Here is a 17771-nt window from a genome sequence, read left to right as displayed (position 1 = left end):
TCCCAAATAATGGCAGAGAAAAATTGAGCTTGTGTTAATCCTAAAGCCAAAAATAGAAATAAATGTGATTTAACACTGGGGTACCAAGAATAAAGGAAGAAAAAGAGAGTGGAAGTAGAGTCAGATGGTGTGGTACACATGAAAACAGACACAGTACAACAGACAGAAGGTTCTGGGAGAAAGAAGGAGGCAGAAAAGGGCAGGGTGCCTTCTGCACTAGCTTCCTCTAGTCTCCTTGTCTACGGAGGGCTATGGAGGGGAGAAACAAGGTTGACAAGAAAAGACAGATACTGCACAAGGGTTGTAGACTCAGAGACAATAACTCCAACCCCACACAATAATCCTATGTACTGCAGTAGCTACATACATATGAAGTCAGATTATAAAACCATACGGAGGAGACATAAATAGGATACTGGTTACTTCTGGGAAGGATAGAAGGAAATGAAAAAGGAACAGGACTACAATGGGGCTATCTTCAACATTTTATTTCTTTTAAAGAGAAAAACATGGTAAATCGTTAACATCTGTTCATATTAAATTATTACATGGATGTCTCATTTTTATACTTTTGTGTATGTTTATAATATATCACAAATATAAGTATATGTAATATATTTCTAAGTATACTATAAGTTAAAAGAACTCAGCAGGATCCAGAACTAGAAAAATGTACATTTCAAGGAATACAGGATAGGTTATAGGCATAAGGATGGGAAGAACAAAAGTGATATAAATAAACCGGACAAAATTACAGAGAAAATGAGCTGCTACGAAGGAGAACTGAAAATATCCCATTAAAAACAAGAGTGTTGCATTCACTACAGAAGAAATGCTCTCTCTCTTCTTTCCCATGGAGAAGAACTGGAAATATTTGCACAAAGGGGTCATTATTAAAGAGTAGGGTTCAGAGAATTATAAGAGTAGACAATTTTGCCCTTTTATACTTCAATAATTAATACTCCCACTAGATCCAACATGGTTTTTGTTCCTGTTAATGTGAGTACTAAAGAGATTCAGACTTAAGTAGAATTAGAAGGAAATGAATACACAATATGAGTAAAATAAAGTAAATTAAGAGATGTCAAATAAATTCCTCTCCAGGAGAAAAGCTTGCTTTGTTTTCAAATCATGCTTTAATGAGTATTTAAAAAAAAAAAAGAAAGAAAGAAAAGGCCTGGTGTGGGGGCTCATGCCTGTAATCCCAGCATTCTGGAAGGCCAAAGCAGGTGGATTGCTTGAGTCCAGGAGTTCAAGACCAGCCTGGGCAACATGGTGAAACCCCGTCTCTACTAAAAACACAAAAATTTGCTCGGTGTGGTGGCACATGCCTGCAGTCCCAGCTACTTGCGAGGCTGAAGCAGGAGGATCACTTGACCCTGGGAGGCAGAGGTTGCAGTGAGCCAAGATTACACGACTGCACCTTAGCCTGGGCAAGACTGAAACCCCATCTCAAAAAAATCAATAAACATTTAGGGACAGTGGGGATGGAAGAAGATAAAACAAAAATGTCTGCAATTTTCTCAGTAAGAAGTTAACGGTAATGAGAGCCTGGGGGTAAAGGGGAAGTCAGTGAGGGAGAAGAAGGGTTCTGTTCTTCTAGCCTAGGGTCATAAGATATTAAGCCCTGTAGGGGTTTAAAAAAAAAATGTCCAGGTGGACTAAATTTTATGTACTACCTTCCATCACAATCTCCAGTAAAAACATCTTCAAACCTGAGCTGTTCGTATTTTGGAAGCCAGGAGACAGCAACTATACAATGTGGAAAAGGCACAACGCATATGGGAGCTATCGACTGATAATGCAAAGGGGAAAACAACTCTTTTGAATTCCCAGACAAGCAGTGAATAATGTTGAGTTCCCTACTGTACCAGGTAAGAATTAGGTTAATGTCTGCATTCATGTGGATCTCAAAATGCAGGGCTGCTCTCACCTAGGATTATATAAAGAGGCCAGAAAACCAAGTTCATATTTCTGACCAAAGTCACTTGAATGACAGTGGTATGATATAGAAAATGGTGGAGTATGAGGTCTACATTGATAACAAAGGGCTTCATAAGTCTGTGGACACTCCAAGTGGCTCTTCTACCTCAATGAAGACATAAACAAAGAGAGTTCTGAAGGCTATGGTTTTGAGGGTAGCGAAGGGGAGCAAAGGGAAAGACTTTGAGAGAGAGAGAGAGAGAGAAGAAAATTAGAAGACACACAAAACTAAGATTTTCCTCTTCTCCTCTGAAGGTGCCAGGGAAGGACATACCAAGCAGGGGGGTGATGGGAGCCACTCACCCTGCCAGAAGACACATTTCAACCACTGACGTTGTTTAGAATTGTGGCACATGGTGACAATAAAACTAGGATTTTAATCAGTTTTATTATTGACAGTGCACTCCCTTCCTGCCTGTGCCTGGTGTGCCGCCCCTGGCGCGCCCCTTAGCACAGCACTGCTGCCTGGTACGGCATGTGCGTACTGCAGGTGTTAGTGTAACTGTGGGAGGGAAGCCATGGGGCTGCCTGTGCATGCAGAAAGGCTGAAAGTGGAGCCTTCAGCTGGGATCGTGAGCAGGTTGGAGAATGAAACATGAGCACCCCAGTGGACTCAGGGAACAGTGCATGCCTGAAGCTCTTGACTATCTTGCATTAAATGAGGGCAGTCAAAAGATTTTTGTTTTGGTGGCAAGGAGTAAGGGGGGAGTTGTTTTGAAAATATAGTATCTCTTTAGTCTCATAATATATTAAATGTTTTTCATGTTAGTTAAGCCTTTTAGTTATAAACCTAAACCCAGAAAATCTGGCTAGAAGTGTTATGTTAAAAAAACAAGAGCCCCCACTGCTTGACTGAGCACAGGGCACCCTCCCCACTGTACCATAAACTGAAGTAAGAGTCTCATGAAAGTCCTAAGCACAGCCTGCTGTGGCAATGAGAGGCGAGCGCAGGGACAGAGTTGCTAGCTCCAACAAGGTGGCTCTACCTCTTTGAGCCTTTGGGCACATGCAGGTGGTCCTCCTGCTGGATGTTGTTGATGCCTAAAACAGAGAGAGGAAAGGGAGAGAGACGGAGTAGGGAGATAAAAAAAAAAAAAAAAAAAAGTAATAGGAGAAAGAACAGAGAAGCAAACATTGTATACCTTAAAAAATCTAAAAAGCTTCTTATGAAATAAGAACTGTACTTTAAAGAATGTGGAAACAAAGGAGAAATGAGAAGACATGTGAAGGAGGCCATGGGTTTGCTTGTGGTTTGTAAGTGATGTCTGAAATCAGCTACACATTATATATACTACAGGATGTTAAATCCTCTCTCAGCAAGATGATTTTGATTTCCCAAAAGCATAAAAGATTCTCAAGTGTCTACGGAAGAATGGGCTGTGCACATCCCTGTGGGTTTCCTGCGGCATCCTGGAGATAGCTGAGGAACTGACTTGCAGAACTGAACTCTGCGGCAGATGTTCACCAGTAAGGGGAGTTTTCCGCAGCAACTTTCATCAAGGTTCCATGTTGCTATGATAAAATCCCAAGAAATCTCAGGGTATCTTAGAAACAGAACTTTAGAACTAAAAAGTCTTCAACATAAGGTGGGTATGGCTGCAGAAACCTTGACCGGTAGTGTTCACTATGCCACAAATGAGCTTAGTTTTATGACTTTGGTGAGTCATTTAGCCACATCATTTTTAAAATGCAAACCAAAAGCAGCGCTAAAAAGAATCACATCAGCAAGACTCAAGAAATTCAGTACCCTCCGAGCTAAGCTACCCTCTCTCTTCTGCACTTGGATAATGTGACAATCAGCCACTGGACATCAGTGTGATGGTCTAGTCTTCACTGCAGGTTTTCTATTTAAATTTAATACCTGAGAGCCCTAAGCCAGGATTTATTTTTCCCATATGAAAATATTTTATTCTGACACTGAAGTCTCAGAGGAGTTGCTGAATTCTTCAGAGTGAAAAGTGAAAAGCTTTGTAAGTTTCTTCAAGGCATTTCATGTGTCACTGTTTTCTCCTCCCAGTAGAGACTGGTGGTAATGGTGATGTCCGCCAGCACATCACCTGGATTAAATTTCTGCTGATCAGGAAATGCATCGGCACTTACGTCATTGTCAAGAGAATGCATGAAGAAGCCAACACAGGATTTTAAAATTTATATGAGCAGGAAACCTCTAAAGCATAGTCCGCTCCCTCTCTGTGGCTCCTGACTTCCCTGGGAGTCTTTCAGAAATAACTGAAAAGCCTAAGAGAACACTTACCACTACACAGAGACCGTCCCACAGGAAGTTCTCATATGAAGTCAGAGAATTCAGCACAGGGTAAGCTGTGACTCCACTTGTAATTAAAGTCTAAATATCCATGCATATGTGCAAAAATACAATATAAAACAGTGAAAAAAAGAGTAGAAACTAAAGAAATACATTAAGCAAGTTTAAAAAAAAAAAAAGGCTCAAAAGCTGAGAAGAGCAAACTTTGAAACACAGAAAATAAAACTAGAAAAAGCACCTCTGAAATGATCAAATGTAATCTGCATGTAATGGAAGATGATGCTGAGGCCCAGAAAGCTAAACGGCCCCACACAGCTAGGCTATGGCCATAGGAGTCTGCACAGCCAACATCTGGGCTATCATCTTCATCTCTTCATCTCTTGATGAAGTAGTTAATATATGACAAATAAATCTCTGAATTATCCCTTAAAATAGTCCCTCCACTTCCTAGAATCAGGGTTTGTATGAAATTTGAGAGGTCATTCAGTTCATTCTCCTTCCATTAAGCAGAACTAAGTTTCTATAATATAATAGATACTCACTTTCCTTTTTTGTTTTAAGGTCTATAAAGGAGATGAGTCTCAGTTACTTTGCTATTGCCTACATTTATTGATTCACAACAATGTTAGACTACCTCTAATGGGTAACTCACTATGTCATGTTAAATGGGAAATACATTAATTAAGTTGGCATGGATCCTGCTCTCAAGATGCCCCATCACTGGTAGGAGAGATGAGGCATGTCCCAAAATAACTGTAATACCAAGCAGACAAGGACCAGGAAATTACAACAGTAGTACAGAAGATGCTGTCATTATTCTTAGCTGGAGGATGAATCAAGTGACTTAGAGGTGATTCTGGGACTGGATTAAGATACATGGAAAAACAGGGACTTTCCAACCCACGGACTGTGCAATCAAAAGCAAGGCAACAGCAAACATGCGGTATATAAGGAGAAAATGCAAGTAGCTCAGTTTTGCAAAAGAAAGCATACAAATTTGAGAGTCTGTAGAACATAAGATTAGAAAGGTGGATTTCGGCCAGAATGTGTAGGATCTCTGGTGTTAGGAAAAAAGTTTTTTCTTCATCCTGTGTTCCATATGGAACCATTTATCCATTAAACGTTAAGTAATAAGCACCAGGGAAAGGCACTAGAACTGCAAATCTGAAAAATGCATGTTATCTACTTTCAAGGGGCTTACTTTCCACTGGGAATGACAAATAAATAGTGATGACTATATAACAGGCAAGACATTTCATGATAATAAGCACAGAGTTATATTAGAAGACACAAGAACAGAGACTGAAAACAGCAGGTGGGGAGGTTCCAAGATGGCCGAATAGGAACAGCTCCAGTCTATAGCTCCCACCGTGAGCGACGCAGAAGATGGGTGATTTCTGCATTTCCAACTTAGGTACCGGGTTCATCTCACTGGGGCTTGTCTGACAGTGCATGCAGCCCATGAAGTGTGAGCCAAAGGAGGGTGAGGCATAACTTCACCCGGGAAGTGCAAAGGGTTGGGGAATTCCCTTTCTTAGCCAAGGGAAGCTGTGGCAGACAGTACCTGGAAAATCGGGACACTCCCACCCTAATACTGCGCTTTTCCAATGGTCTTAGCAAATGGCCCACCAGGAGATTATATCCCGTGCCTGGCTCAGAGGGTCCCATGCCCACGGAGCCTTGCTCATTGCTAGTATAGCAGTCTGAGATCCAACTGCAAGGCAGCAGCGAGGCTGGGGGAGGGGCATCCGCCATTGCTGAGGCTTGAGTAGGTAAACAAAGCAGCTGGGAAGCTCAAAGTGAGTAGAGCCCACGGCAGCTCAACAAGGCCTGCCTGCCTCTGTAGACTCCACCTCTGCGGGCAGGGCATAGCTGAACAAAAGGCAGCAGAAACTTTTGCAGACTTAAACATCCCTGTCTGACAGCTTTAAAGAGAGTAGTGATTCTCCCAGCACAGAGTCTGAGATCTGAGAATGGACAGACTACCTCCTCCTGGGTAGCCTAATTGGGAGACACCTCCCAGTAGGGGCTGACTGACACCTCATACAGCTGGGTGCCCCTCTGAGACGAAGCTTCCAGAGGAAGGATCAGGCAGAAACACTTGCTGTTCTGTAATATTTGCTGTTCTGCAGCCTCCACTGGTTATACCCAGGCAGACAGGGTCTGGAGTGGACCTCCAGCAAACTCCAACAGACCTGCAGCTGAGGGTCCTGACTGTTAGAAGAAAAACTAACAAACAGAAAGGACATCCACACCAAAACCCCATCTGTACATCACCATCAACAAAGAACAAAGGTAGATAAAACCACAAAGATGGGGAGAAACCAGAGCAGAAAAGCTGAAAATTATAAAAATAAGAGCACCTCTTCTCCTCCCGAGGGAACACAGCTCCTCACCAGCAAAGGAACAAAGGTGGACGGAGAATGACTTTGACGAGTTGAGAGAAGGCTTCAGACGATCGGTAATAACAAACCTCTCTGAGCTAAAGGAGGATGTTGGAACCTATTGCAAAGAAGCTAAAAACCTTGAAAAAAGATTAGATGAATGACTAACTAGAATAAACAGTGCAGAGAAGACCTTAAATGACCTGATGGAGCTGAAAACCATGGCAGGAGAACTATGTGATGCATGCACAAGCTTCAGTAGCCGATTGGATCAAGTGGAAGAAAGGGTATCAGTGATGGAAGATCAAATGATGAAATGAAGCAAGAAGAGAAGTTGCGAGAAAAAAGAGTAAAAAGAAACAAACAAAGCCTGCAAGACACATGGGACTATGTGAAAAGACCAAATATACGTCTGATTGGTGTACCTGACAGTGACAGGGAAAATGGAATCAAATTGGAAAACATTCTTCAGGAAATTATACGGGAGAGCTTCCCCAACCTAGCAAGGCAGGCCAATATTCAAATTCAGGAAATACAGAGAACACCACAAAGATACTCCTCGAGAAGAGCAACACCAAGACACGTAATTGTCAAATTCACCAAAGTTGAAATGAAGGAAAAAATGTTAAGGGCAGCCAGAGAGAAAGGTCAGGTTACCCGCAAAGGGAAGCCCATCAGACTAACAGTGGATCTACAAGCCAGAAGAGAGTGGGGGAAATATTCAACATTCTTAAAGAAAAGAATTTTAAACCCAGAATTTCATATCCAGCCAAACTAAGCTTCATAAGTGAGGGAGAAATAAAATCCTTTACAGACAAGCAAATGCTGAGAGATTTTGTCACCACCAGGCCTGCCCTACAAGACCTCCTGAAGGAAACACTAAACATGGAAAGGAACAAGCGGTACCAGCCATTGCAAAAACATGCCAAATTGTAAAGACCATTGATGCTAAGAAGAAACTGCATCAACTAACAAACAAAATAACCAGCTAACATCATAATGACAGGCTCAAACTCACACACAACAATATTAACCTTAAATGTAAATGGGCTGAATGCTCCAATTAAAAGATACAGACTGGCAAATTGGATAAAGAGTCAAGACCCATCAGGGTGCTGTATTCAGAAGACCCATCTCACGTGCAGAGACACACATAGGCTCAAAATAAAGGGATGGAGGAAGATCTACCAAGCAAATGGAACACAAAAAAAAGCAGGGGTTGCGATCCTAGTCTCTGATAAAACAGACTTTCAATCAACAAAGATCAAAAGAGACAAAGAAGGCCATTACATAATGGTAAAGGGATCAATTCAACAAGAAGAGCTAACTATCCTAAATATATACGCACCCAATACAGGAGCACCCAGATTCATAAAGCAAATCCTTAGAGACCTACAAAGAGACTTAGACTCCCACACAATAATAATGGGAGACTTTAATACCCCGTTGTCAACATTAGACAGATCAATGAGACAGAAAGTTAACAAGGATATCCAGACTTGAACTCAGCTTTGCACCAAGTGGACCTAATAGACATCTACAGAACTCTCCACCCCAAATTAATAGAATATACATTCTTCTCAGCACCACATCACACTTATTCCAAAATTGACCACAAAGTTGGAAGTAAAGCACTCCTCGGCAAATGTACAAGAACAGAAATTATAACAAACTATCTCTCAGACCACGGTGCAATCAAACTAGAACTCAGGGTTACGAAACTCACTCAAAACCACTCTACTACATGGAAACTGAACAACCTGCTCCTGAATGACTACTGTGTACCTAATGAAATGAAGGCAGAAATAAAGATGTTCTTTGAAACCAACAAGAACAAAGACACAACATACCAGAATCTCTAGGACACATTTAAAGCAGTGTGTAGAGGGAAATTTATAGCAATAAGTGCCCACAAGAGAAAGCAGGAAAGATCTAAAATTGATACCCTAACATTACAACTAAAAGAACTAGAGAAGCAAGAGCAAACACATTCAGAAACTAGCAGAAGGCAAGAAATAACTAAGATCAGAGCAGAACTGAAGGAGACAGAGACACAAAAAATCAATGAATCCTTCAAAAAATCAATGAATCCAGAAGCTGGTTTTTTGAAACTATCAACAAAATTGATAGACCACTAGCAAGACTAATAAAGAAGAAAAGAGAGAAGAATCAAGTAGATGCAATAAAAAATGATAAAGGGGATACCACCACCGATCCCACAGAAACACAAACTACCATCAGAGAATATTATAAACACCTCTACGCAAATAAACTAGAAAAATCTAGAAGAAATGGATAAATTCCTGGACACATACACCCTCCCAAGACTAAACCAGGAAGAAGATGAATCCCTGAATAGACCAATAAGAGGCTCAGAAATTGAGGCAATAATTAATAGCCTACCAACCAAAAAAAGTCCAGGACCAGATGGATTCGCAGTCGAATTCTACCAAAGGTACAAAGAGGAGCTGGTACCATTCCTTCTGAAACTATTCCAATCAATAGAAAAAGAGGGAATACTCCCCAACTCATTTTATGAGGCCAGCATTATCCTGATACCAAAGCCTGCCAGAGACACAACAAAAAAAGAGGATTTTAGACCAATATCCCTGATGAACATCAATGCAAAATGCTCAATAAAATACTAGCAAACCAAATCCAGCAGCACATCAAAAAGCTTATCCACTACAAACAAATTGGTTTCATCCCTGGGATGCAAGGCTGGCTCAACATATGCAAATCTATAAATGTAATCCATCATATAAACAGAACCAAAGACCAAAAAAACCCTGATTATCTCAATAGATCAGAAAAGGCCTTCAACAAAATCCAACAGCACTTCATGCTAAAAACTCTCAATAAATTAGGTATTGATGAGACGATAGTATCTCTAAATAATAAGAGCTATTTATGACAAACCCACAGCCAGTATCATACTGAATGGGTAAAACTGGAAGCATTCCCTTTGAAAACTGGCACAAGACAGGGTTGCCCCCCCTCTCACCACTCCTATTCAACATAGTGCTGGAAGTTCTGGCCAGGGCAATCAGGCAAGAGAAAGAAATAAAGGTTATTCAATTAAGAAAAGAAGAAGTTAAATTGTCCCTGTTTGCAGATGACATGATTGTATATTTAGAAAACCCCATTGTCTCAGCCCAAAATCTTAAGCTGGTAAGCAACTTTAGCAAAGTCTCAGGTTACAAAGTCAATGTGCAAAAACCACAAGCATTCCTATACACCACTAACAGACAAACAGCCAAATCATGAGTGAACTCCCATTCACTCCAACTTAAAAGGGATGTGAAGGACCTCTTCAAGGAGAACTACAAACTACTGCTCAACAAAATAAAAGAGGACACAAACGGAAGAACATTCCATGCTCATGGATAGGAAGAATCAGTATTATGAAAATGGCCATACTGCCCAAGGTAATTTATAGATTCAATGCCATCCCCATCAAGCTACCACTGACTCTCTTCACAGAATTGGAAAAAACTACTTTAAAGTTCATGTGGAACCAAAAAAGAGCCCGCATTGCCAAGACAATCCTATGTCAAAAGAACAAACCTGGAAGCATCATGCTACCTGACTTCAAACTATACTACAAGGCTACAGTAAACAAAACAGCATGGTCCTGGTACCAAAACAGAGATACAGACCAATGGAACAGAACAGAGCCCTCAGAGATAATACCACACATCTACAACCATCTATCTTTGACAAACCTGACAAAAACAAGAAATGGGGAAAGGATTCCCTATTTAATAAATGGTGCCGGGAAAACTGGCTAGCCATAAGTAGAAAGCTGAAACTGGATCCTTTCCTTACACCTTATACAGAAATTAATTCAAGATGGATTAGAGACTGAAATGTTAGACCTAAAACCGTAAAAACCCTAGAAGAAAACCTAGGCAATACTATTCAGGACATAGGCATGGGCAAGGACTTCATGACTAAAACACCAAAAACAATGGCAACAAAAGCCAAAATTGACAAATGGGATCTAATTAAACTAAAGAGCTTCTGTACAGCAAAAGAAACTACCATTAGAGCAAACAGGCAACCTACAGAATGGGAGAAAATTTTTACAATCTACCCATCTGACAAAGGGTTAATAACCAGAATCTACAAAGAACTTAAACAACCCCATCAAAAAGTGGGCAAAGGATATTAACAGACACTTCTCAAAAGAAGACATTTATGCAGCCAACAGACACATGAAAAAATGCTCATCATCACTGGCCATCAGACAAATGCAAATCAAAACCACAATGAGATACCATCTCACACTAGTTAGAATGGCGATCACTAAAAAGTCAGGAAGCAACAGGTGCTGGAGAGGATGTGGAGAAATCAGAACACTTTTACACTGTTGGTGGGACTGTAAACAAGTTCAACCATTGTGGAAAACAGTATGGTGATTCCTCAAGGATCTAGAACCAGAAATACCATTTGACCCAGCCATCCCATTACTGGGTACATACCCAAAGGATTATAAATCATGCTGCTATAAATACACCTGCACATGTATGTTTATTGTGGCACTATTCACAATAGCAAAGACTTGGAACCAACCCAAATGTCCATCAATGATAGACTGGATTAAGAAAATGTGGCACACATATACCATGGAATACTACACAGCCATAAAAAAGGATGAGTTCATGTCTTTTTCAGGGAAACAGATGAAGTTGGAAACCATTATTCTGAGCAAACTATTGCAAAGACAGAAAACCACACACCGCATGTTCTCACTCATAGGTGGGAATTGAACAATGAGAACACTTGGACACAGGGTGGGGAACATCACACACCAGGGCCTGTGGTGGGGTGGGGGGAAGGGGGAGGGATAGCATTAGGAGATATGCCTAATATAAATGACAAGTTAATGGGTGCAGCACACCAATATGGCACATGTATACATATGTAACACACATGCACGTTGTGCACATGTACCCTAGGACTTAAAGTATAATAATAATAATAATAATAATAATAAACAGCAGGTGGGCCAGGCACGGTGGCTCATGCCTATAATCCCAGCATTTTGGGAGGTTGATACAGGAAGATCACTTGAGTTCAGGAGTTTGAGGCCAGCCTGGCAACATAGTGAGATCCCATCTATTAAAAAAAAAAAAAATTAGCCAGGCATGGTGGCACGTGCCTAAAGTTCCAGCTACTCAGAAGGCTGAGGTGGGAGGACTGCTGGGCCTGGAAGGCCAAGGCTGCAGTGAGTTGTGATGGTGCCACTGCACTCTAGTCTGTGTGACAGAGCAAGACTTTGTCTAAAATATCAAAATTTAAAAAGATGTCTCAAAGGAAGAAACTGTGAAGATCAGTAGTTGTGATCTAGATAGAGAAGGGGATATGGGTGTTCGGGTAATGATAAAAGCATGTTATAAACACTTGATGGTATGAGAAGTGTGAAGTCTTCAGAATAAATCTTGCCAAAGATAAGGAGTGTGGTGGAAATAGGGGAGAAGAATAGCCCAAGGTCAGAAAAGAGTCTACTGCACCAAGGGACTCTACATTTTCACATGAAGCCACAGGGAACTACGAAATTATTTTGATGCCCAAAATTAGGCTTTAAGAAAATAAATCCAGTGGCAGCATGTACAAAAGACTGGAAATAGGAGAGACAAACAAAGTAACTCAAAATGCTTCACCCCAGAATCTAGAAAAATTGTACAGAAGGCCCACACTGGCCCAGTAAAAATGAGAATATTGTGGAGAGGAAATTCATTCACTTGAGCAAACCAAAAGTTAGGGAACGAAAGATGATGTCAGATACCTAATATTAAGAATGGATCAGCCAAAATTGGGAACTAGGAAGCAAATGCAGATACAGCAGGAAATCTAGCAGTAGGAAAACACATTAAGAGGTAAAAAGAGAGCAGAGCCAGTGGAGAGAGAGAAAGGGGAAACGAGTACAGAGATACACCAAGAAAACAAGAGAAAGAAAGGTTTGGACACTATGGATAAGGTGATGGCAATGGAGAAGGCCTCTGGTGTCCAAGTCCAGTGGTGTCTCTGAATACACCAGTGTCCAGAGAGAATGAAACAGAAGCTGAATTACAAGACTATTAAAAATTGCTGGGTTTTAGAAGCAGATGATCTTTTGGAACTCTTGGGAGAAATTTAACAGGGGAGAGAAGGAGAGAGAGGCTGGTAATTTAAGAAGAATTGCAGGAATTTTTTTTATAGGAGACTTGAAAAGTGTTGTAGGTCAGAGGAAAAAAAATCAGAAGGGAGAAAGGATTTAATAATCTTTATTGGCAGGAGATTCATATTTCTAACTTAAATCTATAGCCCAAATCATTTCCTCTTGCTTTGTTTTTAAAGATCAAGAACTTCAATTTCCCATCCTTTACATGGTGAAGACCTTAATATATTCGGGGTACGTTATTAAATCACACCTCAGCCTTTACTTCTGGCCAAAAATACCAATCCATTGTCTTTTTCTGTCAATTTTACTTTCCAAACTTTTAATAATCTCCATGGCTTTTTCTTTATGCTCTTCTCCATGTATTACAGAGTCTTAACTTAGAAAAATCCACAAGATGATCCAACAATTTAATAATGGCTGAGCCTAAACTGAGTTCTTTAAAAGGTAGTTACACGATGATTTCTCTACACGGGTGGTTTGCAAGCTCATTTTGTTTGCTTTGTTTTCCAGAGAAACCATTTATTCTAATTAAATCATCTGTGAAATGGAAGGAGCCTCTCTGATTAAAGTGAGAGTAAGCAAAATAGAGTCCCTACTATCATCTCCCCTCCCTAGTGTGCAGAAGCTACTGATGTAACCCAAGCAGCCCTAGAGGTCTGAAAACCACTGTTTTACAACATGCTCTGGTTTATGTGCACAGATGTTAAATTCACTGTTTCAGGTACAGGATAACAGTACTGAATAACAGCTGGGTTTTGTTTATTAGTTTCTAACAGTTCTCATAAAACACCTATGCAAGTTATCTTTCCTGTACCATATAAAAAATGTCTTTATCCATATATAATCTGTAAATTTTCCCCAAAACTTTTTCCTACTTACAAATGTTACGCAGAATTCTGACTACATATTCCCAGGTATTAGCTACCTCTTTTCTACATAACTTAATGACAGCTGCAAACCTAATGTGAACAGTCTCTAAGCAATGTCTCTGATGAGCATAGAAACAATCGAGCAGACCCAAATATGCTGTGTTGCTAATAAAATGTTTGGTGGTTCCCCACCTCAAATGTCAAAATTAATGATATTCCTCTTCTACTAAATATCCTAGAAGCACTGTGCTACAAAATAAAAAGTAACAGAAAAGAGTCATAAAACATATATTTGTTCACTTTCATACTAACCTAATAAATTTAACAGCCAGGCCCAGGTCAGCAATACAGCAAGTTCCATTTTTCTTCACCAGAATGTTTTTACTTTTCAGATCTCGATGGGCAATTGCTGGTTTGCCTTGAGTGCTAAAGATTTCTGTGTGTAAGTGACATAAGCCACTGACAGAAGAGTAGGCTAACTTCAGCATTGATTTAGTGTCTAGGGTGGTGGACTTCAGATAATCATAAAGGGAACCATTTTCATGATAGTCTGTGATTAGGTACAACTGGGTCCAGGACCCTGTCCCTTTGATATCTGCAGCAATGAAACCTAAAAGGAAAAAAGATGAAAAGGTTTCGTGTTTTCCAAATAGTATCAGGAATAACTCATATCCTCAAACATCATTCTTTGTCACAGGTAATTTTTGTTTAGCATTTCATTCAATTTCCTGACTATGCCTATGATGGTATTAAATGACTAATACCAATAAGAGGCAATCAAAATTATACGAGTAAGGCCGGGCACAGTGACTCACACCTGTAATCCAAGCACATTGGGAGGCCATGGCAGGTGGATCACTTGAGGTCAGGAGTTCAAGACCACTCTGGCCAACATGGTGAAACCCCATCTCTACTAAAAAATACAAAAATTAGCCGGGCATGGTGGCATGTGCCTCTGATCCCAGCTACTCAGGAGGCTAAGCAGGAGAATCGCTTTAACCTGGGAGGCGGAGGTTACAGTGAGCAGAGATCACACCATTGCACTCCAGCCTGGGTGACAGAGCAAGACTTGATCTCAAAAAAAAAAAAAAAAAAAAAAAAAAAAAAAAAATTATAGGAGGAGAGAAAGATTAAGAGTTTACATCTGAAAATATGGTCCCTTCCTCATCAGTAGTTGATGTTTACACTACTTTATGGTATTATAAACTACTATGTTATCTAAACTACTTTATGGTATTATAGTTACACATAAGACATTGTTTGCAAAACAGGGTATTGAATTCTTGAATTAAGGAATATATCCCACTGATTAGCTTACTCTCTTTCTACTTGAACGATCCAGACAGATCATTTCTAACTTGCAAAAATAAAACCAATTTTCAATATAAACTATTGATACAAATAAACTCTGCAGATAAGATTCCTACAACATTTAAACAAAAATACGTTCCTTCAAATTCCCAAGAAATCCCGAGAAATTCTGGTATTACACTTGCATTTCCTGTTTCTGAAGAAAAAATATTTGAGAGTATTCCATTTCCAGTCTACCACTTACTCACAGAAGTGCCTTAGTCATTCATTCCTCCTGTGAGGTCTCCCATTAGAAACTTATGATGTTCTTGGGCCCATGCCAAGAAGAAAACTTCAGTACATTTCACAACGGGTCTAGACAGATGAGTTAACATGCAGATGTTAACAGAAAGACAGAGGAAAGCTAGGAAACCCTGAACATAGCTACGCAAACTTTTACTCACCCAAAATGTTTTCATGCCTCATCAACACTGTCTGATATATTTCTGTCTCTCTAAACCAGCTGGCTTCCTCTGTGGTGAAGAACACTTTCACAGCTACCTTTTCGCCACGCCACTTTCCCATCCAAACTTCCCCATAGCGACCTTTTCCAATCTGTTTCACCATCTGAATCTGCTTAGCTATAGTCCTTTGGACCTGTGAAATCCCAAAACACACTGTTAGTGTATTCACAGCACTACAGATTTGTTTAATCTTTTTTTCTCCTGAGAAGAAACGATTACTGCATGTAAAATATATTTAGCCAGTATTTTTCTTAACCTAGACAACTTATTTGTATTTATTTATTAATTTCTGTTACACTCTTTTAAACATATTTGAGATTGAGTGTGGATTCTAAAAGTTCAAAATACTGCTTCCAAATTATGAAATATTTTATTCTACTATTATTATTTTCACAGAGAAAAAACCTGAGTGGGTTCATAGTAATTGGCAGAATAGAATACTTGCACTTCCCCGTTATAATGGACTACTACATACTCTGAAGAGACTCTTGTCACCATACACCCAATCATGTATAAAATATGACAAAACAAAATTGTAATGCATTGTTAGGCACATACAGAAATAAAGGAAATCTATATGCAGGGAGGAAGAAGTAAGGGAGGGAGGGAGGGAGGGAAGGAAGGAAGAAGTAAGGGAGGGAGGGAGGGAGGGAAGGAAGGAAGGAGTTGAGACCAGAGCAGGAAACGATAAACCAAGTTGCTGTCTGGGCAAAGAATAATACCAGAACTGGAATCCAGAGTTTAAACTCTGACTCCTTTAAAACCAGAGGAACTGAACCTAAGGCTTCAGCATTAAGCAGGGAGCATCAAATGGTACTAAATTTGCTATGGGTTGGTAGCATGCCAAGGCTCCTCCATACAAATGCTCTCTTGAGGAAACCATTTGCAGAATACTTTTCATTCCGTGACTATGGTGGGATAATAGTACTTTGTAGGAACTCTTGCCACCATACAACTTGATCACGGGTATGACATAAGAAGTAAACTGTAATGCACTCCTGGGCTCCCAAGGAAATACAGGAAATATCCAAGAATGGGAAGGAAAAAGGAGAACCAAAAAAATGGAGGGAGAGAAGAAACAGAGAGAATGAGAGACGATTCTAGAGAATGAATTCTTTAGAACAAAAAGAAAGAGCCGCTACAAATAAGAGTCAACGGAAACAACCCAAATAGATTTAACCTCTTCGGATTACATATTGGAATTCTGAGATACAGAATGCCAAGTAACTCTAAATGAAATGAAGATGGAATAAAAAATAAGCAAGATAAGATTACTGGAAATTACATTTTTGAAATGCAACAGTTAATTGTCATAATAAAAAATACAAAACAGTAGACAAAACAGCATATTAGAGAGAAAAGTTAATGAGAGAAACTAACAAGTTGGAGATAATATTATTTACCAAGCTCTAAGAGAGCTGTAAACAATATTATAAAGAGTGGAGTAGAGACAAAGAGAATGAAAATACGAGTTAAGTGGCATTAAATTTAAATGTCTCTTTACATATGATCTTCATCCCATCTGTACTTACAGTAAAATATTTGAAGAACTCTGATATCAACGGTTCCAAGACTGAAAGGGCTAAGCATCTGTTACAATTTATATAATTTAGAGGACATAAAGAATCTAGCATATAACTCTTGTAACACCTGATAAGAAAACTGAAATGTATTCTCTGTAGAGATATACTTTACATCAATTAAAAACTTAAACTTGTTCTTTTTGTACTTTTAGGAGCCATGCAGTTACACTGGGACACCCCAGATAATCCAAAATGGTCTTATCTTATCATCAGCAACCTTTGCTCACCCTTGTCATAGAACACAAAATTCTAGGGATTAGGGCCAGGCACGGTGGCTCATGCCTGAAATCCCAGCACTTTGGGAGGCTGTGGAGGGAGGATCCCTTGAGTCCAGGAGTTCAAGACCAGCCTGGGCAACATGGCAAAAACTCATCTCTATAAATAATATGAAAATTAGCCAGGTGTAGTAGCACACACCTGTAGTGACAAGCTACTTGGGAGGCTGAGGTGGGAGGATTGCTTGAGTCTGGGAGGTCAAGGCTGTAAAGAGTCAAGATCGTACCACAACACTCCAGCCTGAGTGACAGAGCAAGACCTTGTCTAAAAAAAAAAAGGCCGGGCGCGGTGGCTCAAGCCTGTAATCCCAGCACTTTGGGAGGCCGAGACGGGCGGATCACGAGGTCAGGAGATTGAGACCATCCTGGTTAACACAGTGAAACCCCGTCTCTACTAAAAAAAAAAATACAAAAAAACTAGCCGGGCGAGGTGG

General features: G+C 40.0%; 1 protein-coding gene across 6 annotated transcripts in view; it reads right to left on the bottom strand.

Annotated features, from left to right (window-relative positions):
- Positions 1-17771, bottom strand: part of BMPR1B (bone morphogenetic protein receptor type 1B) — a 407599-nt gene that overhangs the window by 11749 nt on the left and 378079 nt on the right. For all 6 annotated transcript variants that reach the window (XM_037990043.2, XM_037990033.2, XM_073017494.1 and 3 more), the window contains 2 exons: positions 15420-15612; positions 13978-14275 (listed from right to left, as the gene is read on the bottom strand). In XM_037990043.2, the coding sequence (XP_037845971.1) occupies positions 13978-14275; positions 15420-15612 (491 nt within the window). The remainder of the gene's footprint in view (positions 1-13977; positions 14276-15419; positions 15613-17771) is intronic.

Source organism: Chlorocebus sabaeus, chromosome 7, assembly GCF_047675955.1.
Source record: "Chlorocebus sabaeus isolate Y175 chromosome 7, mChlSab1.0.hap1, whole genome shotgun sequence".
Lineage (NCBI taxonomy): Eukaryota > Metazoa > Chordata > Mammalia > Primates > Cercopithecidae > Chlorocebus > Chlorocebus sabaeus.
This window is presented reverse-complemented; position numbering and strand designations above follow the sequence as displayed.